This window comes from Ciconia boyciana, chromosome 3 (assembly GCF_034638445.1).
Source record: "Ciconia boyciana chromosome 3, ASM3463844v1, whole genome shotgun sequence".
Lineage (NCBI taxonomy): Eukaryota > Metazoa > Chordata > Aves > Ciconiiformes > Ciconiidae > Ciconia > Ciconia boyciana.
Genome location: NC_132936.1, coordinates 62,372,810 through 62,395,202, shown reverse-complemented (window position 1 = coordinate 62,395,202; position 22,393 = coordinate 62,372,810). Strand labels below are relative to the sequence as shown.

Genomic DNA, 22,393 nt, shown 5'->3' with positions numbered 1-22,393 from the left:
CTTATATCAAAACCACTTTGAATACATTTCACATTACATGGAAAAAAAAATATTCAGCCTTTACATGTGTAGGGATGTCACTGAAATCAATTAGCCATATTGTCTAGTGGCAGGCTAGTCAAATATCTAGTGGCAGGCTAATACGTTAAGCACAATGTTATATACAATGTTATGATACCTAATTATACTTTGATATGGAAGATTTGAGATCACAGAGGAAAAACAGGTCTTACAACGGGTATATGTAGATAGACATTTTATTTTATTTCAAAAAATAGCAAATGTCTTAAGAACACAAACCAGAAAGTTATTAAAAGCTTCATAGCAAAATATTTAGCCAACTCTGTTACAATATATAGGCTTGAGGTTCTAATAGTTAACTCTATGCCTCAATTCACTGAGCAAGTGATGCTCCTGATACATAAACATCGCGCAGTTGAAACGTGGAGCTGAATATTAAAAAAAAAAGAGAGGGTATTTTTATCTTTGATCTTTCATAATCAAAGTAATTGAAGAACAACGACATTTTAACAGGTTTGATTCTTTTTGGGAAAAGCCATTAAAAATAATTCCTGAGTATTTAGGTTAAGTGAATATATCAAAAACGACCACTTAAGACCAACATCCTGTTAGGTGAGCCTTGCAGCTTGAAGTGACATTCTCTAGCATGGCTGTCATGGCAGGATCACGGCCTAAATACCTTAATGAAATACATGAAAACCTGCTGGCATGCACATTCAAATTCTCATTTTCTTTAGCAATAGCCTACAACTGTCAACTGTGAAGCTTGCTTTGCTGAGAAAAACATTGTTTTAAATGTCACTTCCTTTTGCAAAATCTTGTAATGCAAATTGCCACAGCTAAGCTTCCAGTGAACATCACACCAATAATTAGGTGAAATATATAAATCAAAATTTAGGCAAGGGGCTTTCATACTATGTTAGTAGACATATTGAACTGTATGCTTTGTATCAGTATTTTGAACATAGAGATCTAGTTATTTAGCTTTTTGCTATTTTAATGAGAGGCAATATATTCCTTTTCCATTATTCTCTTCAGATGCGTGTCACTATCATCTTATTATACACCATGTTTCTAAAATCCTGTTGGCATTCATCATGTTCCTATGCTTTTAATTGAATCTGTATATTTTGATTTTAAAAATGCTGCCAAAGTGGTTTAGAGAACTAATCCCAGAAGAATTTTCAGATTTCTTACTTTATAGATGTTTTCCCAGAATTACAGGATTAAATTACAATGGATGTAGAAAGATTATTGTACAAAGCATAGTTAATAATTCACAACACTGGTATTCAACTCGACCAATTACAATGAATTCACAAAAATTATTTTAATTATACCCACTCTTTTCTATCCACCCACCCCAATATGTAAACAAGTTTCTCACAATGACAATGGCAAGACTGCAGTTACCAAGATGTACCGGATGTGAAAGACAACACCTAGGATAAAGGCCTGGATTTGACAATTTCAGTATGTGCTCCTGCTCACTTCCCATTCTAGACTGCAAGCACCGTTTTTAGACTCTTGCAGTCATTAAATAAACAGAACTTACAAGTAAATGGAGCCTTTATTCTAATGCAGGCTTCTGGAGTCAAATTGATAAAAAGTAACATGCTTATATAGAACAAAACAAATAATGACTTGGGAAAAATTGGAATCAGTCGTACCAAAATTCTCTGAGCAATGATAATGTACAGTATTGCGGCTGTATGTTACTAAGACAAAAAACTCTTGGCATTACAAAGATGAAGATCTCTGTTCACACAAGCCAATTTTAATGGGCTATTAAGCATTTGGTTAAAAACAGGCTTGTACTAGTCTCACTGAAAAGGAAACACTTGTCAAAATGTTTTTTTAAAAAATACTGTATGACATCTTCTAAATTGCAATTTAAGTATTAAAATCTTGTTTCAGAAGTTCCTCGCTTCAGGTTGTTACTCAAAAACTCATCATGTTCAAAACTCAAATTATTATGAGATCTTGATATCATAAGAAGCTTTTCCTTATTAGTAAAGTCTTTCTTGACTGCTGCTTGTGGCACAAGTAACCTATCCATTGGGTCCTCTTTGTTTTCTAGTTTCATATATCCTTTACTGTTGCTCCGATCCAGTCTGGGCCAGCTGGGGTGCTTCCTTTGTTCAGCTTGGACAGTGAGTGTAGAGGGACCCCTGTCCAAGTCCAGGGACTTTGAATGTGAAGAGAGAAGATGCAAAGATGTGTTGGACCCGAACTGTTTCCTGGCAGCGCCAGGGGATAAAAGCTTTCCTGTGCTTGGTCCAAGAGTCATAGAAGATTTGAACTGATCAGATGGAGTGTCCACAAATGAATTGTGTCGTGGCAGCATGGTAGCGGCCGGTCTGTAAGATTCATTGGTATCAGTTAGTGGAATGGCCAGAGAATCCATCGACAGATTTCTAGACCGACTCCTAGTGATCTCTGAGTCCTCAGTTATGTTGTCTATACTAGGCTCATCAATAACACAGTTATTCAGTTTAATTACTGGCAGTGTGAAAGCACTAATAGAAGATGATACAATGGATTTTGTTTCACACTTTATAGAGCTAGTGTTTTTGTCATCTGAAGCCTTGGTGGAGTGAGGGTAAAGTCCAAAGACTGAACCAGATTGCTCAGTCAGCAGAGGTGGCAGAAGGCTACCAGTGGTCCTGTCTTCGCTTAGGGTAATCTCATCTTCTTCAGCAGAACTATCCATTCTAAAATTACTCTTGAAGCCAGAGAAAGGCGCAACCGTGTTCGCAGCCAGCCGTGATGCACACGAGCTCCCGCTGTGCCCAAGTTCTCCTTCCCCCAACAAGCCAGTGAAGGCACCACTCAGCTGCTTTTGTTCCTTGATCCTCAGGGTGTGGATGTCTATTACAGTGGAGTATATGTCTCTCATGTGTATGATTTTTGTTTCCTTGTCACGGTTTTCATGCAGAATGGCATTTGCGCAAATAAAAATGAAGATTCCAATACCCATAGTAAAAGGGCCCAGCATTTTCATCTTATCTGAGTGCACATGCTGTTCAAAGAAACGCAGTAAAATGCTTCCTTGACTTCTCAGGACCTGGGTTTCATTTACAGATAGATTATCTTCAGATCCTAAAAGCTGTTCCTTTTGGGGCCAGTATCCAAGGATGGCCATTGCAATTCCCAAGAATGCGATAAGCACTCCCAAAACCAGGAAGAATCCTGATGGAGAATAGAGACGGATTTTGCCCCTGACAATTACTACATCTGCCCTGGGCCGGCGTCTAACTGGTTTCTTCTCCTCAGAAGCTGGTGCTGTGGCAAGATTTACATGTTGCTGAGATCTGGCAGAGTCTTGCCTTTTTAAGGCAGCCAGTCCTGTTATGACTCCTCCGGTTGCTATCATAGTTCTATATTGTACCCTGGGGAAAAAAAAAAAGAAAAAAAAGCAGAAATATTGAGGAAAGCAAAGGTTGTGTCTGCAAATATAAATAGCACTTTGTTAATCTGTAGATATTTCTTGATAATCAAAATATTCATTACTTTAAAAAAGCTACTGCATCTTAATCCAGTTATGACACAGCAGCAGTTTTGAGATTCACATGGTATCTTAAAAAAAAAGTCCCAAAGTCTTTTAACACTGTAAATATAGGTAATAAATCTTCCATCAGTGATACAGACAGTAGCAGAAAGCTAGTGCTCTTAGTGGTGATATATCAGGATTAAAGATGAAAATATTCAGAAGTCTTAATAGATGATTTATCTCTGGACTGGTCTGCAGCAAACTCAATAATATATTATTACCTTGTATGCATTTTAGATCATTTTAGCACTTTAGCTAGTAGTTCTTTCAAAAACTTCTATGACACACAATGACTATGAATACAGATCATTCTACTTATCCCTTTTAAGAGATCTTTCCTTATAGATTTCAGCATATATTAATACATATTTATTCCATAATTTAAAGAAGCTTCTATTAAGCCTATTCAGAGCACCTGAGTCTCAACTACAGAATCATTTTTGCCTTTCCTAATAAAGCTTATCCTCTTTTATGCATATCTCCCCTTCTTGGTTCCTCATGGACTTCAAATCAAGTAGCTCAGTTTAGTTTACCAGATAAGAAATCTTAATAAATTTCAAGTTCATCAATTCAAAGCTTCATCATTTTATGAAGAAATTTTTTTCATTTTAGACTTACTTTCATACCTGGCTGTCTACTACACGAGAAACATTAACCAGCATGGGTTTAAAAAGAGAAAGCCATGTTTGATAGTTTTGTATGAGTAAGAGTAACAAATGAAACAACACAGTTCAGGATAATTATATTTTATTTTACAAGGCATCTTATAATCAGACTCAAAATAGTTTCTGAGCTTAATTAATAAATATTAGAGCAAATACTAGATAATATTATAGAGTAAAATTAAGATACTATAAGCCAGGTATGAAAAAATTATGTTCTCTTTCGTGGCCTTACTAGGCTCAGAGATAAAGAAAGGCTGACAGTCAGTTGCAGAGGAAAAGGCTCTGTGTCAAAGCTGGGGATGGTTTAACAAGCAGACAAAGCTAAAGTTGGACTGGGTGAATAATGTGAGAGGCTGAAAGGCAGAGGCAAAGCAAACCGATAACTGCTTGCAATTTACAGGCAGTAGTTTTCATCAGATCTCTTAAAATATTTATGTTTTTAAAAAAATCTTAGCACTGCACCCATGAAAAAAAAAATATTAGATCTATCATTGTATGAGAAACAAACAGACTCTATGTTTGGACACTGTCATAGATTTCCAACACTGCAAGCAGGTGTCACATAAGCATATCTACAAACAGAAATCAGTCCAACCCACCAATTATGAACTTGATTATGAAATTAATAGGGAATTTGAGATAGGTGGCCAAGCGGAAGGACTAATCCAGAAAAAAAAAAAAAAAGTATCTAGTGTTCGTTATTATCTGTTCAGCAGCAATTCAGATGATCGACAGAAAGAGTAGCAGCCTGAACTCCCTCCCTGCACCATCATTATTAAAGGACAGAGCGCTTCCTCTCTCTTTGTGAGAAACCTCTTCTTTACAAAGGAAAGACCTGAAAAAAGGCCTAGGGTGCTAAGTATACAGCATTTTCTGAATTTCTGAAAGCAAAATCCATAGCATTATTCCAAAAATCTCAGAAATTTCACTTGTAGTGTCATGTTTCATGTTCCTCATCTCTCTGGAAATTCTCACTCTGTAATTCACTTCAATTTTTATGCTATCTGGGCAATTTCAGTAGTTCAATGCCAATTAATTTCTTGACTGCTTCATGAAAAGCATTTCTTTAATGTAACCATTTAAAAATCCCACAAAGAAAGTTATTTGACATTTATATTCTTTAAAAATTAAAACAAAACTTTCTCATATGCCTAGGTGTTTAAGGGTTTCTGCCAAAACAAAAGATCATTATTCTGTAAAACAATGTTGTGAATCTCTAGACAGAAATAAATAGGACTTATCCATTATAAAAGCTGTTATATTTTGTCATGACTCAATTGAATGTAATTAGTTTTGTCTATGAAATAAATTAAGAGAATTATGGCATATCTTTACTGAATGAATAATAATTTAGCTATAATCTAGTTTGTTCCATTATTCTTTTCCAGATCCCAGACCTTTGCGGGGGACAAGGAGTTTCCATATTCATGTGATATTTTACAGGCACACATCAACCCACTCCGTCCATTCTCAGGGCTGCCAAGGAGCTGCACAAGTATGGCAGGTTAGTGCTAAATCCACACTCTGCCTGGTGGCAGGATTTGTTATTTTATGTACTGTACTGTGCTTATCACAGCTCCCTGGATTGCACCAAAGGGTGAATGGGGTAAGCTCACATCTGCTTTCTAAATATTTTAAACATACCCCTAGCAAGAGCTCCTCTCTAACTGTGAAAAGTAGAGCCAATAAAAACGTTCTTAATTACCTCTTGCGGTGTCTTTCTATAGAAAGTTCTCATTCACAAATTTTGCAAAAATTGCAGGAAAACCACATCTCAATTTCATTATTAATTGGTCTCCAGTAACTTGAAGGACAGGCAGAAATTGAGATCTCAAAGTGAAAGTGAGAGAAAGCGAGATCTCTCAAGCCACATGGCTGGCTTCCTCCCAGCATTTCAGGGGAACACGTCGTTCCTCTGTTCACTTTACCTGCATCAGAACTTGGGTGCAGGGGAGAGAAAGTCTGGCTGCAACAAGATACAAACATATTTTAGACATAGAAAGAGTCTCTTTCCTGTTTCTTGAGTTCACATCAATATTTTTAAATCCTTTTTCATGGAAAAAAATCACAACCAGTTTTGTAAATAATAATTTGTAATAAGCCACAGTGTTGGTAAGGCTTATAAGCTACTTTAATATCAACAGCTGAATTTTAATCTCTTCTACATCTAATAAAATCAATGGTATTAACAGACATATTGGTATGAGATTATTTCACTTCATGCTGACAGCTTTTCAGAAACCAATTACAATGAAGTGCATATTAAGATGGAACCTTTTTTTAGAAAATATTATATTTAGAATAAAGTGACATTGTAGATACATTTGATTTATTCTGCAAATCTGTTTAATTTCACCACATAACAGCCATAATGAGTGCCAGTGACAAACGCTGCTTCTTTTAACTTCGTACAGTGATTACATTTAGTTTTACCCTGAAGTCTGAATTCAAACTTCTGAACAAGTAAAGACTTAGAAGACTTTGACTCAGAGGTAAATAAAGATTATGCTAAGAGCTCAGACAGCATCTCTTTGGTGGCACTGTGAATGACACAGGCTGGCTCTAAAATGACTCAAATAATGGTAAAATGGATGTGGAATACAGAACAAAAAGAAAGGGACAGGCCTGTAACTCATTTTATAAAACACAACCGACTTGCTGATACAAAAGCACCACAGCTGCCAAGCTCCTTTTGAAGAACAAATGTTGAGTGACTCTCTAACCTCGTAGCTGCTCTGTTTGTTTCATCTTCAGCGAGAACATCAGGTCCAAAGGCCTGGACAGCTTACGGTTTTAGTCTTGAAAGAAGCAATGGCCCAGATTTACCTCTACATTTAGCTTCGCTTTGCATTGTGTTGTTGTTACAGAATGGCCCTGACACCAGCCCTGTCAGCCACTCAAAGATCACCCAAGAAAAGCCTGTCTTGGTAGAGATCCTGTAAAGCAGCTCCTGCTCGCTCTCGCTCTCTCTGCATTCTTCACACAGAAGAGAATGACTCGGGCTCTTGACGCTTCAGTTCTAACCTCTTCAATGGCCATTAGCAAGATGTACTTCACCTTTCATCCAGGCTGTAGGCTAAGTTCAGTCCTCTGCATATGGCACGCTTTCTAGGAGATGCCTTAAAAAACCCAGCAGCAAACGGCAACACAGGTTGTTACGTGCCCCCTTAGCATGAAGAAAGGATGGACTCCTCAGCAGATACTACTGGTAGTTATCTCAGGTGACTGTAGCCTCAGTAGGGCCTGCAGAGAGCCATGTGGCAAGGACAGAGAAATGGAGACGAAGGGAAAGACCTGGATAACTGTGGTGCGTTGACCCTGGCTGGACCCAGGGAGTGGTAGAGCATCACTCCCCCTCCTCAGCTGGGCAGGGGAGAGAAAATGTAACAAAATGCTCGTGGGTCAAGGTAAGGACAGGGAGAGATCACTCACCCACTACCATCACAGGCAAAACAGATTTGGGGAAAATTAATGTAATTTATTACTTCTCCCCACCCCTCCCTTCTTCCCGGGCTTAACTTCACTGCCAAATTCTCTACCTCCTCCCCCCGAGCAGCACAGGGGGATGGGGAATGGGGGCTGCAGTCAGTTCATCACACGTTGTCTCTGCTGCTCCTTCCTCCTCAGGGGGAGGACTCCTCACACTCCTCCCCTGCTCCAGCATAGGGTCCCTCCTATAGGAGACAGTCCTCCATGAACTTCTCCAACATGAGTCCTTCCCACGGGCTGCAGTTCTTCATGAACTGCTCTAGCGTGGGTCCCTACCGCAGGGTGCAGTCCTTCAGGAACAGACTGCTCCAGCATGGGTCCTTTTCATGGGGTCACAAGTCCTGCCAGCAAACCTGCTCCAGTGTGGGCTCCTCTCTCCATGGGGCCACAGGTCCTGCCAGGAGCCTGCTCCAGCATGGGCTACCCACGGGGTCACAGCCTCCTTCAGGCACGTCTACCTGCTCCAGCACGTGGTCCTCCATGGGCTGCAGGAAGATATCTGCTCCACAGTTAACCTCCATGGGCTGCAGGGGGACAGCCTGCCTCACCATGGTCTTCACCATGGACTGCAGGGGAATCTCTGCGCCGGCACCTGGAGCACCTCCTCTCCCTCCTTCTTCACTGACCTGGGTGTCTGCAGAGTTGTTTCTCTCACATATTCTCACTCCTCTCTCCAGCTGTAGCTGCTGTTGCACCAGGGTTCTTTTTCCCCCCTTCTTAAATATGTTATGCCAGAGGCACTACCACCGTCACCGATGGGCTCGGCCTTGGCCAGCGGCGGGTCCGTCTTGGAGACAGCTGGCATTGGCTCTATCGGACACAGAGGAAGCTTCTAGCAGCTTCTCACGGAAGCCACCCCTGTAGCCCCCTGCTACCAAAACCTTGCCATGCAAACCCAATACAATAACACCTGCAAAAGTATGGGTGGGTAAGGAGCCATGAGAGGGGCTGCAGTCCATCTAATAAGAGAATACTAGAGCCAGAGGAATAAATTCATGCAGGAAAAGTTTGCAGACGTGATGCAAAATGGGTAATGATAAAAGAAGCGTCACCCTCAGATGTGGGGTGACATCTGCTTTTTCCTTACATTACACTGGCTACCCAAGCGAAGGCTGCCAGAGAGGCTGGAAGGGATTCTCCTTTATCACCTTTCCATATGGGGAAAGGTTGTTCAGATGCTCAAGGAAAGGCTGTCATAAAGGAAACTTAAGAAAGGGGGTAAAAACAGCTTTCACAGAACAGTTTGTTGTGAGTAACCACTAGACTTGCATTCGCCAAGCAAAGAATGAAGTATATTCATAACCAAATCAGGAGGTCAAACAAATTAACAAAGAAAAGGTAGATTCATTCTGTGATACAAAGGTAAGGCATAGGTAAATCATCATAGCCAAACTGTAATTTAGCACAGGTGGACAAGGATCCCTCTTTTCTACCAGTACATCAGGCTATCACGGATGACGAGACAGAAATATGGTGCATTTATGCCGCTAGCATTATCCATATCTGACTTTGCCAGCCTAGAGAAAGGAAGGGAGAAATGAGGCAGGTGACCTGGGGACTCACTAGAGTAGCTGCAGAGCACAGAGCAAATTGAACAGCCTGGACTCCTCCACAGGGAGGTATGGCAGATAAGAGGAGTGACTCAGAGTCCTTTTGAATCTAGGAACGGTCTACACAAGTAATACCCAGTTATCCTTTGGAAGCTAAGCAAATGACAAAATGGGTGGAATAGGATTTCATGGGATTTGAGCCTAGTTGACTCACTGATTGATTATCCCAGATATAAGAGATGTGTCAACTGCAAGAACCTATTACAGACTGCACATTTCTGTTTTAACAGCAACTGAGGCAAGAGCTGCTATTTAGACAATGGCTCTAATGCTAGGCAGCCTAGGAAAATCTGAAAGATGTGTGTGCAAGAGCACAGATTCAATGGAAAGTACTGACTTCACAGCATGCTCTAGTAGCTTCAACTTACTTCTCCTGGTTCCACAAACTATAAACTATTTACTTCTCTCTTTTACGTAAGAGGCCGACACCTTAATACCCCTCTTTCCTCCCTAATAACTAGCATCACCTTAACTGTACTGCTGTCAACTAACTTTTTTCAGAGATGGTCTAACAATTAAAAATCTAATTAATCTCTCAGCAATTGTTCTCAACTTGTAGTAAGCTTTAAAGCTTGTGGCTTCTATTTTAGGTGCCTGAAAGCTTATCTTATTTTTTTCAACTATTTTGGTACTATAAAAGTTATTACTTCTACCTACAACTTAGTATTTTGAATACATACATAGTCATTTGAATTATACTGAGATCTTACACTTAATTTTAAATGTATACTAGCAGCAAAGATGGGAAGCAAACTAAAGAATACTAGAATTATATTTCTTTAATATTATTTGTTTTATTCCAGATACATTTCAGTGTCCCTTACCACTTATAATCTTTGTTGTTTGCATAAATATTTCTTTTTTCTCTCAATGTTTGAAAAATGATTGAAACTTAATTATGTGAAATTATCATAACTGTACATGCTATTTCCCTGTAGTTTAACTTTATGTAAAACTTTCTGAAAAGTACAGCTCTTCTGTTTCAGCAAAGAATTAAATGCCACTGCAGTAAGAAGTAGTGTGTGACAGAACCTGATTTATATTACCATAGCATTTCCTATCTTACTATTTCAGCTGATTAGGAAATTTATTTCCCATTAGTACTCGATTCGTTATCATTTAAGTGACTCTTCCAAATTTTAGCAAGAGGACAAATTTTAACATCAAGGAGAGTTTCTTTTACCTTTGATAAACCTAGAGTCCTAGAAATGAAGGAGGTATGTGAGAGACTGTTTACTCATAAAATATTTCTCATAATCAAGAATACAAATTATAAAGTAATAAGAAAACTGATAACTGAGTAAACAAATCAGTATTAAACTGCATTTAACATATCTGTACTTTTTTTCTTCTGATGTACAATATCTACATATCAACATTAGCTGTGCATAGAGGTTGTCAACTGGTACAATCTGTTCTATTCCAAAGGTAAAAATACTCAACTCTATAGGCCCAAAGGGATTAATCATTCTGGTAGAGATAATACAGCAATAGCCACACAGAGGGTAGTTCCACAAGAAGCGCAAAAAATAACCTCAAATGACATTTTTATTTAGCAGTTTAACAAGCAGCCCCCTTCAAGTGCCTAGCACACCAATGGGACTACCTGATGATGCATCGCTTTCCTCATATCCATTCCTCAAAAAATGACCTGATTGAAAAACAAAAAGAAAAGCAAGAAAGCAAAAGACATATTTTGTATTCATGATTATGGGCTATGTTAAGTGTACTTTAATTGACAATAGGTGAGAAGAAAGCATGTGAAACATGGTATTAAAAATCTTCATAACCTCAGCTGGGATTTTAAAGGATTTTAAAGGCTAGCAAAAGCCAAGGATAGGAAATTGCATGCCTCTTTAAAACATTAAAGCTTTGAAACTTCCAGCTGAAACAAACCCTTTGGGTTCAAATTCCCTTTAATGGTGCCTCTTTTAGGTTGTAAAGGGATAAGCTTAGGTACTAATCATGTCCTTTTAACCTCCTGGTTGCCAGTCAGATTATGGAAGCAGGCCAAATCATGCATGCAGTTTCACAGCATAAAAAGGAAAAGGCAAGCTGTACATGGGTCAGGCAATGCAAGAGCACCAAGGTGTCTGAGTGGCAGCAGTAGGCACAAGGTCCATTGCAGAGATTAAAAACTGAGGTTCCCTGGATATTGGTAGACCATGCAGCTGTATCAAATGGTCTGTATTTGCTTTACAATAGTACCATGTTAAATAGTAAAATCTTTGCATTGATAAGTGGAAAATAAAAGCTTGGTATTAAGGACATGTCAGAACCTGTTGGGAAATGTGAAGTCTGACAGTGACCCATTTATTTAAAAATCTAGATCTGGCAGTGGTTTTCAAATCTGCATGGTACGGGTCCAAGCAAGACCACAGGGGTCCAGCAGTTACCTCTGCAGAATCTGCGAAAGATAACTAGGCATGGCACATCAGACCTTTCTTAAAAAAACCTAAAATTTTTACTGCTTTAAGGAATCCAGGGGGTCCACAAATTGTGAAGGACAGAAAACCACTGATTTGGAGTGGATCTAGAGGACAGACTAAATACACATTGGGAACAAAAGAGAAGCAGCTCATTGTTCTACTATAAAAACCTGGACACTGAAACAAACTAAGAAGGGAAAATGAATTTTTAAAAAACAAATCTAGGCTTTACTGAGACTTATGAGATCTCATTTTTATACATATTTCTATAACTATACTGTGTCACAGTGCTTTGAAACATATGCAAAGACATACCTTTACATTGCACAAAGGGGCACAGTTCCCTTTTATCAAAGTGACTTTGGTGCAACTTTCAGGTGTGGCAAGTAGTTGAAGGAGCCACACTGAATCCACAATGAATATATCAAATCTCCATTTGGACTCACATTCATCCTATTTCATTAGCAAGCCTGGGCCATGGCATTCCTTATCCTGACATTTATGACTGTCCACTGCCTTGTGTTAAAGCAGGACTCTCACAGCTAGGAAGGTCCAAGTATGACTGTGAGTAACCCAACTTCCTAATCTAGACTTCCTCAAGCTGTTACACTAAGTGTCTGCATAATGACTCAGTGGAAAGGTTATAGAATCACCCCAATTCACAAAAATTACAATAAAAAAATCTTTAACCCTCTACTATTATTTGGAGCGGAAAAAAAAACCAAAACCCACCAAACTAGTCTTATAAAATTATACTTCGTTACTATTAAGTGAACCTCTCAACTGGACAAGGAATAGAACTTAGTTACAAAGTTCTAAGTTTTTGACTTAGAACTTTGTCAAGTTCTAAGTATTGAACTTGATACCCAAACTTTCACAGCTCATCAGTTGTGTCCGCAGTAATGCAAGCCTCTCCTTCCTTTAGAAAGCACATGGAAGTGAGCTTGAAGAGCGCCATTTTATTTTTCAAACGAAATTTTGGGACATGCTGTCCAAGACAGCTGACTCAAGAAGGGCAGAGCCCTGGTTCATATTCACAATATAGGATCATATATTGGATAGTGGATATAGGATCATATGATCACTGGATAATCCAAGCTAAGCGGGAGTTCGGGAGGTCTCTAGTCCAACCTCCTGCTCACAGCAGGGCCAGCTGCATGGTCAGACCAGGTTGCTCAGGGCTGTGTCCAGTCTGGTCTGTAAAGACCCCCAGGACGGAGCCGGTACAGCCTCCCTGGGCAGCCTGCACCACTGCCCCGCTGCCCCATGGTGAGAAAGTTCCTCCCTATATCCAGTCTGAGCCTCTCTTGTTGCAACTTGTGTCTCTTGTCTCATGTCCTAACACCATGTGGCACTATGAAGAGCCTGGCTCTGTCTTCTTGATCACCCTCCTGTAGGTAGTGGGGGGCTGTTGTTAGGTCCTCCCAGAGCCGTCTCTTCTCCAGGGCTGAACCAGCCCCACTTGCTCAGTCTGTCTGCAGGGCAAGAGCTTCAGTCCCCAGCCTCCCTGAGGGCCCCATGCTGAATTTGCTCCAGTCTGCAAATGTCTTTCTTCACATTTTATTAATGTGAAATTCCTTTTTTGAAATCACCTGGGATTTTACTTGGCTCTAAACTGACTTGAAATAATCAACCAATAACTATGGAATTTCAACTAAAAATTAAAAACTCAGAAATACTGATAAATATAATTGTAAGCTAAGTGAGGATGCCTGTTACCCAGATTTGGGGAATGCCATGACTGCATTCTTTAAATCACACCAAACAAAAATCCCTTTTGAATGCCTTCATCACTTACAGTATCTGCCATATACATTAATTATTTCAACTATTATGCCAAGGTCAAAAGTAAGGTGAACACCGAGCAATACTGCACAAAGATGAATGCCTGAGCTGCTTATCCTCTTTGCTATTATTTCTTCTTCAGCCTGATCCTTTCAGTGGGTCATATATTCTAATTCTGTGCAAAATCAGCAACATTCAGTATTGGCAGCATTACACAGAGCTCGTTAGCCACTCACAAAAGCACAGAGCACACATCAAAGAGAGAAAGAAGGAACCTGAGTTTCTATATTTTGCTTTCAAGACGCTGCTCTATGACTTGGCCTAGATTTGGTCTACAAGCTTGTGCCTGGCCCAGTTGCACTCACTTTTAAATTTTTTCCATCCTCAGCTACATCTACTGGCACGCTGCGGTAAATCAAGTGTGAGTCTACAGAATTTCATGGATTTTATCAGCGTAAAACTCACGTAACATGAAGTTCGCACCAGGTCTCTTATGTCTAGAACAGCTTGCCAGTCATCATACACTGAACCAAATATGTTCTCAGGCCACAAAACACCTGTTCCATGCAGCATAAACCCACCTGCCCCACCATCATCATGTGTGATGTCCCAAATTCCCAGCCATCCTGCTCTCTGTAGGTTACCAGCTTAGCTCAGGTCTTAGATGACAGACTAAAGAAACACAAGCTCTCAGGCACTGGATGTCTTTGTTTGTGGAATGCCTACTGTAATCTCTGTATTAAATTATCAATAAATTGAGACCTGTAACTTGTTTTCAGAAGCGTGCACCAATAACTTCTTTACTTACGCACAGAAATTTTCACTTCTTATGCACAGATACATCACATCCTGTTCCAAAATATATTACAGAACTACAACAAAAAGCAAGAGGGAGCTGAAAAAAGACTGGGGAAACAAAAAAGGGAAGAAGCTTTAGAAGATTTGAAGAAAAGATGTTTAAAAGGTGATTAACTAATTAAGTTTTTTCATTTTCTTCCTAGAAGAAAAAAACAGAATATGCACACAGGAAAATAAAAGCTGGATATACTAGGCTTTACTTTTGCTTTTATTTGCTTGCATTCTCCAGTTTGTCTGAGTTTTTCTACTAAAAAACAGCTAGGGTTTTTTTAGCCTAAATTGAGTAAAGTGGTAACTATATGACTAAAGTGACAAAATCTGTTTCTAAGCTATTTTAGCACTTTAGTTTGCATAAATCCATTTTATAGTGAAAATCAGTACTACAAATGGAAGCAGGTATCAGCTATTTAGCCACATATTAATAATTATTTTAGACACATTTGTCCATTCACATTATTAATGTTCATATTCAGTAATTAGAAAAGATTCTGGGCTATCTATGTTTACAGGTGAAATAAGTAGACTATTTTAAATCTTTTATGCCATGCAATCTATCTGCTTTCAGTATAAATAGAAAGTAAAGCTTTTATTGAAAACAATCACTTTATGAGCACAGTCTAATTTAAAATGTGTAAAAGAAGCATGTGGATCTTTATGCATTTATTCTAGTTTGCTTTTTTTTTTCCCAGTTTTTAACTTTTAGACATTACAAAGAATAAAAAGAAGGAGCTTCTTTTAGAAGTAAGAAAGTGAAAACTGTGAGATAATATTGTAGCCCAGCAACCCTACAACTGAAATCCAAAACGCACAGAACTAATGGTAATTCTGAGGCAAGCTCACACAATGCAGATCAGAGTATTGATCAGTTATCAACCACAAGTCATGAAACAAATTTTACAAAGGTCTCTAGATGTTTTTGAAAGACTGAATGTGTAAAAGCAGAGTAAACGGTATGTTCTCTGTCATCTACTGCAAAGGAAAGGCATGACTAAACACTCCAGGGCTCAGTGTGCCAGATAAATTCAGTTTCCTAATAAAAAGCAAACACAAAACAAGATTGAAAATGTTAGGAAATATCTTCATTTACAAGCACTAGGATTGCTGGTTGTTCAGTTCTTATGCACAAGATTTCGAATAAAACAGCGGCAGGCACTTGGTGTGGAGATATATAAGCACAAACAATGCTGGAGTGCTTTAGCTACCGTTTACACTCACATCATCTAGCTTAACTAGCAATCTGTTACTTGATTTAGTCAGAGGCGAAATCTCCAGCCTAGACACACACTTAATGTAGGCAGTGACCAGCTGTCATGAGACCAAACAAATGTCCTTATCTGCACTACATGCTCAGTTAATCATGTTAATTAGCGGGTTCCAACAACTGTAATTTCCCACTGTATACAAGTCCAATGACTGTAAGATCAAATAATATCAGGAACAAAATGAATCAGGTATTTCAAAGAACGCTTAAGTAATATACATATTAGATATGAAATCAAATCTATTTGCTCCACAACTAAGATGCCTGAGCAAAACTTTCCCTCTGACCTAGAAAATACTTCTTGTTCTATAAAATGTACAAACTCAAAGGAGTAGGAGTTAGCATTCTCTGTTTTACTGTCAGAGACCTAGGACCAATTTTTCAAACACACTCAAATAATGCAAGAGCCTAACTCTGAAAAGTACTTCGGTATCTACACTGTGTAGTTGTATTTGAAAATCTCACTGCATGACAGAGGTACAAAGATGTTAAATGCCCAACTTAGCAGAACTTAAGGACCTAGGACCAAAAAGTTAACTGTGAAAGCCACAAAGCTAACCCTGCTACCTGTCCATTAACCCTGGCAGCATCTTTTTAAATGAGTGGCCAAGACACTTGCCTGGAAAGTGAGGTGTCCCGGGTGCCAGGCCCCTCCACTAGCAGGAGACTTTTTTCTTTGTCATTAGAAAAGTCCACGCAAGGGGTCTTTGGAAGAAGAACTGGAATTTGGGTTCCTCAAGTGCCACAGCTACAAGGTGAGAGTGTTTATATGGGCAACAGGAACAGCTGCTTCAGCACAGCTGTGGCCCTATGCTATCGTTATGCTCATCTGGTCTGTCATTGCCTTCTGAAATCTTTGATGACTATGATTTAAGGAACACTAAAAAAACATGGGTCAGCATTAGGATGTCTTTTACACTGAAGACCTTTGTGTGAGTTAACTTACCCTGCCAAGAAGCAAGACAAATCAGCCCCTCCTAAGGTCTCTGTTGCAGTAACTAGCTAGGTCACAGTATCTGAGCTGTCACATTTAAAGACAGTGCCAGCATCTCTACACTAACTTTCAGTGACTCAGGGGTGCAGGCGGACTCTCAGATAGTTACAATATAATTATATTCATCCACAGGGGCAGAAAAATCAGTGTATGAGGTTTAGGTTAGTCTATGTTGGCAAACCAATTAGGCTTATTATATCACAGCTATTATTAGGACATTAATAATGGAATGAAAATTTTCTTGGGTCTCAGGAATCCCACAAAAATAAGTAAACTGGTTAGTGTGATGCTATTCCCAATATGTCAACAATAGTTTCAAATGCCAGATACAAAAAAGGGATAGTCAAGCACTATTTCATAGAGAATGGAAAGCATAGTTAAAAAATACTTTTGGTATGCCACATAGTCAAACTTTTTTGCCCATTAATGGATGTCACAGAAATAAATTATTATTAAATTAACAGTAAAACTCAACCATGTCTTCAACTGCAGACTAGAGTGATCTAGCCAGACATCCACATGGGGGCATCAGTAGAACCTGTAGGCATCCATCCACACTGCTACTCAGCTTGTTGACCAGTAAACACAGGTTACAAGGGACACATAAGAGCAGCAGTTTCAACACACAAATTAATATTTCACATGTATAAAACAATAGAAATGTCAATATGAAGGCTTAAGATAATTCCCATTATGTAAATTATCCTTCACAATTTCTTCCCTACTTTTAATCAGCCCCATTATCACTTGTGTTATAATAACCACTCTCTTTGTTCTGTAACACCCCAAATTAAGGATACAGCAAACAGGAAGACCCCACAGGGAGCCAAGTAACCTATGAGTAGTGAGATGCTAAGAGAAAGACATGCTGAAATACTGTGGGTCACATTTATGGAACTGTATCTTACACTTTGGAAGCAGAATTCACGAATGCAGATATATGATTTGCTTAGTAAATCTCCTTTTTTCTTTTACCATGAACAATCTGTGAACAGCACTGGGGGTTAAAACCAAACAATTCTTTGGTAGTACACAAAGTAAGGACAGTTAAATAGAGCAGAAGAACTGCTACCTCCTCGCTTCTACTTGCTTCCAGAATGCCTTGTTCACACAGGGGACTTCACATCTACCACAAAACTTTCATGATCCTTAAAAGGTCTGCCTCCCTCACCACAGACATTTACACTCCATCCTGTTGCCCTGCATTTCAAACATACACAGCTTTTCCATGGGACTAAGGCCTCTGAAATATGGCAGAGTTGCTGTTACTTCATTTTGCATCTATGAATCAGCATATGCCTGTCCCGCTATTTTGCAGAAAACCAGCTCCATCCAGTTGTTCCATTTAGATTGAGTCCCTAATAGAGAGTTTGCGGAACAGTAGGCTGCCAGGCCTGAGAAAAATGAGAATATACCTAATACATGAGGAATGATAAATGGTACTGCTAGCTAAAACATGGTGCCCTAGTTAAAGACCTATTAATGGATGCATTGCCAATAGTGTGCTAGCTTATCTAGTGTGTTGCGCAATTTCCTGTTCCTCCATTCATAAAGTCTATACATCTGTGTTTTAACATACTTGAGCACCCTATGTAATTTAAAACATGATCTCAGTTGATCTGTATGATCAGGACAGATGTCAACACTGACTGATACTAGGTAACATTTTAATTTTAGCAGGAGATGTCAACTTTTATTAGCATGTATTATAGGTTGCAATTGATTCACAAATGACTTGCGGTATTTCTTTTTAGCTCCTCGAGGTCCTCACTTACATTGCTATTGCTATATCACCTTATGCTATTAATATTTTACTCACTTCTCTTTAGCCTGAATATGGTCACTGTTAATTACAAAGATAAATATCAGTTTATTTTAATGAATATCCTCCCGATTTACACAAAGCCAGCATAATGTTCAGAATCAAGCACTTACAAGTAAGGCACGTTTAAACTAAAATGAATACATGACCCTTATTTGAGACACCTTCTTAAAAACTGTTGATTGATCTGTGATGCAAATACAGACAGCATAAACAGCTAAGACATGATTTCAACAAGGAGTTAAAAGTCAAGAAGACAGAAAACATAGAGTCAAATTTTTCCAGTTAGTGTAAAATTTACATTTATGTCTTATGGCTTTAGGGTCTTCTCAGCTCATCACAGAGCATTTGTAGGTATCAGTCAGTCTGGTATGTCTAAATCTTTAGCCCAATTTCTGAATGTATTGCTGGGGAGAAAAGAAAGTAAAGGTCAGTAAAACTCAGCAGACTACCAACAGATATAGTATGGGTTACTTTTTTTTCTTTTAAGAAACTACTGCAAAATTACCAGCTCTGTGTAAGAAAAGCAGGATGAAGAAATGGGGAGAAGGAGATAAGTTGAAAATGTAGTTACAGGTTGAGCAGCAGGAAGCTGCCAGCAGTCCACCATAAAGTTTTCAGTTCAGAGTGCAGGGGAAAGAGTGAAATACAATGTCACCAGTTAATTATTTTTTCAGGACAAGGCTAGCAATGTGTTACCAAATTACCTGAAACAGATTTATTTAGACAGCTAAAGCAACAAGCAAAAACAAAATGAAAATTATCCACGCATAATTGAAGGTATTCACTAAAATTAATAGAAAATATACAGAATACTTTTTAACAAATGTTTATTTGTGATTCCTCTTTTGTGTTTAAAGGTTACCGTTCAATGCCTGTTCCTCCCAGTGGAAAGACAGCAGCAATGCCAATATAAGTATGGAGTAAGAGGCAACAGACGTTAAAATACAACAGACATTATGGAACAGTTGGGACTATCCAGATTAGTGCAATTAACACCATCCAGAGCATGCCTGAAGTGTGACCAGCCTCTAGTTTTGTGAGATACTGTCCTAACGGGTCAATTCTGAAGATGGGTACTAAGTTAGCTCTTTCACTTCCTTGTGGAAGCCTTGAGGGCTTTGATTCTGCAGAAAAGGCACTTCCTAGAAAACCATGGGTAAAGTAAATGGGTTAGACAGCAGGATTAGTATGTATATACAGGAGTTCAAGTTCATTATGGGACTAAAATGTGAATAAAGTAATTAATAGTTGTTCAAGGCAATGAAAGTACTGCAGCAATGCCACAGTAAGCCAGATACAAGAGAAAGTAAAAGGACAACTGTTATTTTTTCTAAAAATGTACCTAAGAATTAGCAGAGCAAATATTACAAGGAAAAAGTTCTGTACAACATGAACTGAGCTTGACATTTGAAATAGTGGCTGATAGAGCTGCAAACATTGAGGACCACCCAGAGTGAATAAAGAGGTAGAGAAGCATGCAGAGAGATGAACCAGATCATGCAACTATGTGCAAACAGCCTGGAATGTCAGAGATAGAATGTGATTTAACCAATGCAAATGCCAAAAAAATGAAGATAACAAATGAGAACACGCTAGGAGGCAAGGAAAAATCAAATCAACAAAGAGACCTACGCAAGCAATGAAAAAACATGACAGATGAGAATGAAACCAAAAGGGAAGGTAAAAGAAGCATCTGGTTATGAGAACTTTGATTTGTAGGAAATGTGTAGGGTCTGTGGGAGTTAACCAGTCAGATACACTTGCAGCTGCTGGCAGATTTGGAAGCTGATCACGTCCTCCAGGTTCAGCTGGAGGGTAAGATTTTACAGGACAAGAACGTCCTTTTCCTTTCACATCACACTTATTTTTCCTCTACAGAAAGGATCAAGCATCACCTGCTCAGAGGCTGAAATGACCACTTCACAGGTGCTTCATTGGGCTTCTCATTTACTCTTCAGTTTTCCTTATCCTAGAGCATTGCTAAGACACCAACAAGAAACAAGAAAACTTCCTAGAGTCCTCACAGAAGTCATGGACTGCTCTGTGCTGACTCAGTATAGCCACCATCGGAGAGAGAAGTACACAGGACCCTGAGCAGTTCATAAGCCCCTAAACCTCCGACACTTATGCCAGCTGGCTCCCTTGGAAACATGCCTGCATTGCCCTGGTACACGCATGCAGCTTCTCACGCTGCCTTGACATCCCAGGGTGTGGTTCTAAGCGAGGCACATCCCAACCAAGAGCGTTCCAAATTCCAGCCAACTCTGATGCTTCTGCCTTTCAAATAGCTGTGAATTTGAGAAAAGGTTTAACATGAGCCTTCTGCAATTTTTCACGGCTGAGCTGCTGAGTGGGTGAAAGAATGGGTCAGAACAGAGGGCACTCGCAACATCTCTGCTGTAGCCCTCGAAAGCTAAATTCAGAAGAGAAAGATCCAAAGATAAGATGCCTACTACATAATTAGACATATAATTTATGTACTATCAGAAAATAGGCTAGATCATGTTGGTATTTTTGTTGTTGTTGTTCTTGTTGGCAAATTTCTATTTGTTGTAATGTTTTATTCAGGATCTTTGAAGGACTTCTGGCCAGCTGCAGATTGCAACCGTGAAGTGAATATCCCCAGCATTTCAGATTGGCTGAAAGCTGTGTTTAGATTTTTCACTTGGATGGTCCACCTCCATACAGTTCCCAGTCACATATTCCAAGCCATGGAGAGACGCTTGTATAGTAGGCCTGTATTACTTGCTTACTGATAACACGTTGCAGCCTTTCTGTGCCACTCGCACAGAAGGAGCCTTCCATATACCTAGGAATAGTCAGTGACAATACTGAACCTGATGGTTTCCCAAGGGCTGTTACTACATGCCTTTGCCATAACAGGAGCACAACAGTCAGTTCATCACTGCCAGACATGCTGAAAGCAGGGACATAGTATTTGGATCTTAGGGCTCAATATTTGTCTGCTTTATTTAAGCTGACTTAAACCTGCAAACAGAAACCCAGCTGTGCACTCTTTTCATAACTTTTCAGTTCATAATCCATTTGTAGATCCACAAATCTAGCATGAAAACTCCACATCTGAGAAGCAAAAAATGACCCATTTGGCAGGAAGCTTGTGTGTACACTATATGGAGCGAGGGCAGAACCTTAGCCGACTGTGAAACAAGAAAAACCCAGATGAGTCAGCCTGCTTTTCGACCAGTGGGACAGATTCCTAAATAATCCCTAAATCAGTCTGGAAGGAATTATCGCTTCTCCAGCTCATAGGTCTTACCAAACAAGACTCTCTTGCATGCAGTCTACATGCAGAACCTTTCTTGATGAAATATCCTCACTTACACTAAAATCACTACAGAAATGTCAGTAAAGAGTGCTAGTGTTAATGACATCATCATCCCTTGGTGCCATAAGTATCATCCCATGTGATCCTGCTCACAGAGGATCAGCATATGTAAGGAGATTCTAATTTTCTTTCCATCTGAGGTATGACATACATCATGCGATTCCTAAAGCAGGACCATGGTGTCACCTAAACTGCTTTCAGAACTGCTGGGACATTAATGTCACTCTAAAAGCCTCAAGTCCTGCAAGCTCTGAGAGATGGCCAAAAGTTGAGATACCAATGTGCCATCTTTTTCTAGCTTGGAAACTCACAATCCATGCATGATGCAGCACCCTACTCCTCCCCTATTCTATTCTACTGTTGTTATACTCATGAAAAAGCACAGTGACACCTGTCCTCGGAGGGTGTCATGCAGTCCTAATTGTATTACACCACCCTGTAGTACTTGTTCTGAAAAAGCATTACTGAAGAACATTGATGAAGTGCACTACAGCCAACAGAATATTTCTATGAAACCTTCAATTTTCCAGCACTTCCTGATTATCTTCTGATTTGAG

At 39.3% G+C, this 22,393-nt stretch overlaps 1 protein-coding gene across 6 annotated transcripts in view; it reads right to left on the bottom strand.

Annotated features, from left to right (window-relative positions):
- Window positions 1-241: 241 nt before the first annotated feature.
- Window positions 242-22,393, bottom strand: part of TMEM200A (transmembrane protein 200A) — a 58,363-nt gene continuing 36,211 nt past the window's right edge. For 4 of the 6 annotated variants that reach the window (XM_072855847.1, XM_072855848.1, XM_072855850.1 and 1 more), the window contains one exon: window positions 242-3,413. In XM_072855847.1, the coding sequence (XP_072711948.1) occupies window positions 1,922-3,397 (1,476 nt within the window). In that variant the 5' untranslated portion in view covers window positions 3,398-3,413 and the 3' untranslated portion in view covers window positions 242-1,921. Of the gene's footprint in view, window positions 3,414-5,944; window positions 6,206-18,788; window positions 18,895-22,393 lie in introns of all 6 variants that reach the window. The other 2 variants (XM_072855845.1, XM_072855849.1) reach the window with 2 other exon arrangements.